The sequence below is a fragment of the Austrofundulus limnaeus genome, unplaced genomic scaffold, assembly GCF_001266775.1.
Source record: "Austrofundulus limnaeus strain Quisiro unplaced genomic scaffold, Austrofundulus_limnaeus-1.0 Scaffold69, whole genome shotgun sequence".
NCBI classification, from domain to species: domain Eukaryota; kingdom Metazoa; phylum Chordata; class Actinopteri; order Cyprinodontiformes; family Rivulidae; genus Austrofundulus; species Austrofundulus limnaeus.
In genome coordinates this window covers 2,237,379-2,243,342 of record NW_013952471.1, presented here as the reverse complement: position 1 = coordinate 2,243,342, position 5,964 = coordinate 2,237,379, and the positions used below count along the sequence as shown (strand labels likewise).

The following is a 5,964-nucleotide window of genomic DNA, read 5'->3' as shown; positions in this document are numbered from 1 at the left end:
AACTCTCAGACTGAAGAAGTCTCTTGGAGGAGAGACGAAACGTTTCATTAGAGAAGAACCCGTCCAGAAGACCTATACAATTTTTTTCCTTTTGATATTTTACCTGGATTACTGAGATGCATCAGGACCTTTTGATGACTTGTTTCGGATGCAGATTTTTTATTTTTATTTCTTATTTCCTGCAGATTGGTGAAACACTGTGCCACCTATAGTGGCCACGACCCTTTTCTGTCCAAGTGTCTTCCCAGCAACCCCTGGCTCACAGATGATACAACATACTGGTCCCTGAATATGTCAAAGTGAGTCAGCCAAGAYTCTCGCTTAAATCTGACCTCTCTTAAATTTCTAATYATATCTGTGTCTGTGGCAGTGTGGAAATACCGTCGAAGATGCGCGTGGAGKGGTGGACGCTCAGCTTTAAGGAGCTGCTCTCAGACCCTCGAGGACGAGACGATTTCAGACTCTTCCTGAAAAAAGAATTCAGCGGTAAGCTGGTGGYGTTTTAATTAAAGGGTGAAAAGAAAATCAGCTCTCGGAACCTCATGAAAGCATTTTTCTAGTCAATTCTTTTTTTTTTTTAGGTGAGAACCTGGCATTCTGGGAAGGTTGTGAGGATTTGAAGTGGGGCACTGCTGCAACTATGAAGGAGAAAGCGGAGCAGATTTACAAGTAATGCTCTTTTTATGGAACATGCTTGTTTGTCCTAATTAATCTGAATATATTACCCCAAATTTGATACAAAAAATTAATATTTGAACTCATTACGAGTGCACGTTCATTTTAAGGCCTCTCTTATTTACTTTTTCAATTATTTCCAGGACGTTCTTGGCTCGTGGTGCACCGAGATGGATCAATATRGATGGAAAGACAATGGAAGTCACTGTGAAGGGGCTGAAACATCCACACAGATACGTTCTGGATGCAGCACAGACTCACATCTACATGCTAATGAAGAAGGTAACTCATCACAATKATATTTGGAGCTTGTGTTTTACTTGTTTTTTTTWTATAAAAACTTCTGCTTCACAAGATTGTCACATTTATTTTGCAGGACTCTTACGGTCGGTACCTGAAATCTCCAGTGTTTAAGGAWACGATGAAGAAGGCCATCAACCCTGAGGAGCACAAATTCAAGTGAGAGGCAGCTTTCAAGTGTTTGTTACTTACTTAGATTAAGGCTAGCTTTAAATTTTATTCCCTGCGAAATCTGAGAAAAGATTAAAAAAAACACATTGTTTCTTTCTCTGCAGTGATTCGCAGTTGGAGCAGAACGCCAGGAACAGACGGCCCAGTCTCAGCCCCATCGTCATCCGGCAACAGGAGCAAGAGCAACGGGCCAAGATGGCCGCCAACGCCCCAGTTGACATCACACAGGTCATGAGCAAACTCAGCAAGCAGGGCAAYGAGGCCCCCCCTCGTCCTCCTAACAAATGAACGCAAAAACAAAATGTTCAGGGATTAACAGAATCAAGATGAGGCTTTTCATTAATATGTCAGGTTACTTTTGTCCTGATTATAAAGTTAGGCTATTTTAATTTACGCTTTTAAGTTGCTTTTATCATWACTTTTATCACAACAGTTGCTTTTTATTTGGCTTTGTTTCAAAATACAACAATGGGAATGTGAGAAAGTGAAGGTAAAACTTGAGCACAGGACATTAGATTTAAGTTAAATGTCCAAATCAAGTAAAATAAAATAGTGATAAGCAAAAAAAAAAACAACAACCAATAAATAAAACATTAAAGAGAGTAGTTTAACCTTTTTGTCATGCACACATGCAGTTAATCAGGTCTGAAATATATTTCTTCGTTAGACTTCAAACTGACCAACAGAAAATATCTTAATTTTGCAGAATGTGATAATAAATTCACTGCAAATTAAATAAATCAAATGGCAGAGAGAATACGATTAAGGACATTTGCTCTATTTTTGTTTTSTTACATTTACGTTCACGCAAGCTGTAACTTTACAAACAGTCCTTTTATTTTTCATCATGATTGTGTCTTACTGTCTGTCTTCTCTCACCGTTTGTTCTGTAGCGTTGCTTTCTGTTTTTCTTTGTCATRAGTCACAAGTTAATAAAATATTCATGAAAACCACCTCATGTCATTTGTTTTAAGTTGATACTTWACTCATCAAACAGTTTGTTGTGCTGCAAAGGCTTAACATCTTCCTTCCTTCATTCTTTCCTTTCAGTTTCAGATCCCAGTGTTGAAAAAACAATATAAAAAGGTTTCAGTTTTTCTGATGAACACAAGTATTTTATTAAACAACTGTAGTTCTTATGTTTCTTCCTCTCAGTGATTCTATTCGTTTTTCAAGTTCCACCATCAGAAATGGATGTTAGCGTGCTACAAGTTGAGTTTGAGTAAACAATATTTAAAATCAAAGCAAAGCTGCTCTTGCTTTGTATAATTTCCCTCATTATTTTTGCACGTTAGCCTATTTCCTGTTTTATTTCCTGTCACAAAAAAGCCTGCTTTACTTTTTATCACTAACTCTACAAATCTCAACACTGTCAACTCTAAATGGAGCGTCAGTAGTTCATTTTCTATTACTGAATATCATATAATTAGTTTTATCCAAATTTAATGATAATTTATTAAGTTGAAACTAAGTTTYTATTTTTATAAATTTTGCCTGCATCATTTCCAACATCTGTTCTATATCTTTACCCAAACAAAGAAATGTAGTATCATCTGCAAATAATACAAATTTAGAAAGCCCTGACACATTTACCAAGCCATTCACATATTAAAAAAACATCGGTCCAAGTACAGAACCCTGGGGAACTCCATATTTAATATTACAGTTCAGATCTTACATCATTTATTTGTACAAACTGTTTCCTGTTTTTCAAATAACTAGATACCCACCGCAGTGCTGGACCCCATTCAGCTTTTCAAGAAGAATAGTGTGGCCATTAGTGTGAAAGGCTTTCTTTAAATCCAAATAAATACTAACACAGTACTGTTTTTGATCAACAGCCGTTGTTATTTTTGATTTTGTAAAATAAATAGTTTTTCTAGAAACATACAGATGTAAAAAAAATTTAAACTATCATGGTAAAAAGAATGTCTCTTTTTGGTTTTAATTAATTAATATTTTTGGTAATGTAGGACTTTAAAAAAAAATAGCCCTAGTGCATGTATTAAGTGTACACTCAAAAAACATCAAATTGATTTAATAAAAAAAATGACGTCAACACATTTACTTTACATTGACTTAAGTGAATGTAATGTTACCTTAAAGTAAATGTGTCAACTTAATAAACAGTTAATAATTTTATTATTAAATCCACCACATCTGTTTTTTGAGTGTAATTGTGCCCCCTCTTGATGCCCTCTGACTTGACTCTCCTGACCTTTGACCTCACAGCTCTGCAGATTTACCACCCCTGTCCCTCACCTCGCTGTCTATTCTGGAATCACCGACCCTCCCTCCGCCAACGCCTCCCCGTCCCTCCCCTTCCTGGCCCACACCCCGGTGTGTCCTTCCCCCATCAGCGTGGCCCTGGACAGCACCTCGGTCTCCGAGCGGCGGCTGGAGGCCAGCGAGGGCGAAGGCGAGCGAAARAACGAGGCCCGAGCCCCCGACGGAGGTAACGTCTCAAAGTCTCGCGTGGCCCTGTCCCTGCGCCGCCTGCTGAAGAGAGGCTGCAGCCCTTCGGCCATGTTCGCCAGCTTGTCGCCGAAATGTCACACGACTGCGGCGACGAGTAGCCGCATTCAGCCGATCACGCCGGACGAACCCAGTCAGGCTCCACCCAGGAGAACTGGCAAGTAAGTCACACCAGCAAACACCTCCCCCCCTGCAAGAAAACTGTCCCTCACTGGTGGCCATTTTGAATTGGCTTTACTCCAAAAGTGAATTAGTTGTAGATGCACCTTTAGTGATTACTTTCTGAGAATCTCTTTAAAATATGTCCTCTGGGTCAGGAGATACATTGACAAACAAACATATAAATAACACGTAGGATGACTTTAAGACTTTTTGTACTTAATTGCGGAAGCAGCTTCGTGTAGCGCATCATGTCCAAGACAAAGTTCCCCTTCGGGGGGACAATAAAATATACATCTATCTATGAAATCTTCTTTACCACATTTTTATTTCTATTTATTTTTATAGCTTCTTTCAAATAAAAGTAGACATTCCTCCAGAGTGTCGGATCTACCCCATCGAGTCTGAGGACGAGGAGGAGGAGAACAGGCCTGCCTTGGAGGGAGGGGTGGGAACCGAGGAGATCATCTGCCCTTGGGAGAGCCTCACTCGGCAGAACGGGTCAGGCTAACCTGCAGGATTCATACAGGTGCCACAGCGTGGGACGCAAAATATGTAACGTAAATAAATATCGAACAATACGAAGCACTCGGAACGGGACTCTGTGAAACAAAAAAAGAGATGGTTGATGGTCTTTGGTGGACTTACTGTTTTAAGTATTAAATATCTGAGCGCCTGCTGGTTTGAACGTTTCCTCAGGCACATCTGTTGCAGATGTGATCTGTTGCTTACCTCTCTTGAACATTTTCAAGGGACAGTTCAATTCAATGAAAGAGAAATACACTGGAATTGACACGGACAGCACTGAGTGAGTTTTATGGCTGCCATCTTGCTAGGTGCTGATGTCAAAGCACAGAAAGGTGCAGACATACCTTTATTTTGTGTAAACAAATATATATTTTGCATATTGTGAAAACAAGGTACAAGAGTTTGCTTAAATGAGCCTCAAAGTAGCATTAAACAGCTTCTTTTCCGACAGTGCTGACATACACAATGGTTAAAACAAGCTAAGTTAAAAGTAAAATTTTRAAAGCTTTATGAGCTAATATTGGATAATACTCATAATACTCCAGGAACCAGTACTACATTCCTTAAAGTTCATTTTCTGATACTTCAACAATTGGTGGCAAAAAAAAAATTGTCTGAGTTTAAGTTTTTACTCAGTTTTTAAAATTTTGAAGCCATTCTGGCTGCAGACGTGTATAAAAGTACATTTACTTCATTARAGTTCTGTGGTTTTGTAACTTTGTCAAGTAGTTTTTTTAATCATAACTTTTACTTTTATTTAGTTATATTCAAAACATAAAAATGATACTTTTACTTCTTTACTTTAAAATTGAACACCTAGTTACYCATTACAAATTTAAATATGACTGAACTTAGTGAACTTTTACTTTTAATTTCTCGATTATTGTGAGCAGTTTTATGACTTTTACCTAGGTACTTTTCTTATTGGTGAAATTAATTCATTTTCTGTTTAAGTATGTTTTACTTTCTTAGTTATTTCTTTCATGTACTTTATATACCTCTGTCTGGCTGTGCGTAATGAAAGCGCCTAGCAAAATGGCAGCACAAATTCTCTTCTTGWCAGTAAACTGTGCTGTGGTTGGTCATTCCAGTGCATCGCTTTTTCGCTGGTTCTGATCTTTCACTATGAGATTCTGTAGAAAAATGMGAACAATTAATATCTTACCTGTTGCAGATAGCTCTTTGAATGATACCAGAATTTAATTTTGAATGGATTGATGAGCTAGTTACTGGCTGGCCTAAGCAAAGCTTTAAGGCACATTACCACAGTCTTAGAACAACCATAAATGATCATTAGCTTAATTCCGTTTCATGTAAACATTGTTTTATAAACCGTTACAATACTGATGATATTGACAGATGTTCAGGCAGAAATATTGCAAATTTATGCTGAGCTAAATAGCCTTTGCACAGAGATTAAATTGGTTTTAAGATACATTCGGTCACACAGACTTGGCCAGGGTCAATATATTTTTGTTCTGGTCATCAAGTCTCCAAACTGACATTGAAAGAGATATCTGCACACAGGTAGGATAGCATTTGTGTAGAATTGATCACAGAGCCCGACMTCAAAACATCTAAACCACTTTAATGATATTTACAAGTCGCATGGCAAATTTAACTGCACAGATWTATTTCCATTGTAGCCTATTTTAT

At 38.0% G+C, this 5,964-nt stretch overlaps 1 protein-coding gene across 5 annotated transcripts in view; it reads left to right on the top strand.

Annotated features, from left to right (window-relative positions):
* Positions 1 to 5,111, top strand: part of LOC106519018 (regulator of G protein signaling 9) — a 19,934-nt gene extending 14,823 nt beyond the window's left edge. For 4 of the 5 annotated variants that reach the window (XM_014010489.1, XM_014010488.1, XM_014010490.1 and 1 more), the window contains 8 exons: positions 186 to 299; positions 371 to 486; positions 582 to 669; positions 819 to 957; positions 1,052 to 1,134; positions 1,251 to 1,374; positions 3,379 to 3,782; positions 4,129 to 5,111. In XM_014010489.1, coding sequence (XP_013865943.1) covers positions 186 to 299; positions 371 to 486; positions 582 to 669; positions 819 to 957; positions 1,052 to 1,134; positions 1,251 to 1,374; positions 3,379 to 3,782; positions 4,129 to 4,291 — 1,231 coding nt within the window. In that variant the 3' untranslated portion in view covers positions 4,292 to 5,111. Of the gene's footprint in view, positions 1 to 185; positions 300 to 370; positions 487 to 581; positions 670 to 818; positions 958 to 1,051; positions 1,135 to 1,250; positions 2,100 to 3,378; positions 3,783 to 4,128 lie in introns of those variants that run through there. The other variant, XM_014010491.1, reaches the window with a different exon arrangement.
* Positions 5,112 to 5,964: the final 853 nt, after the last annotated feature.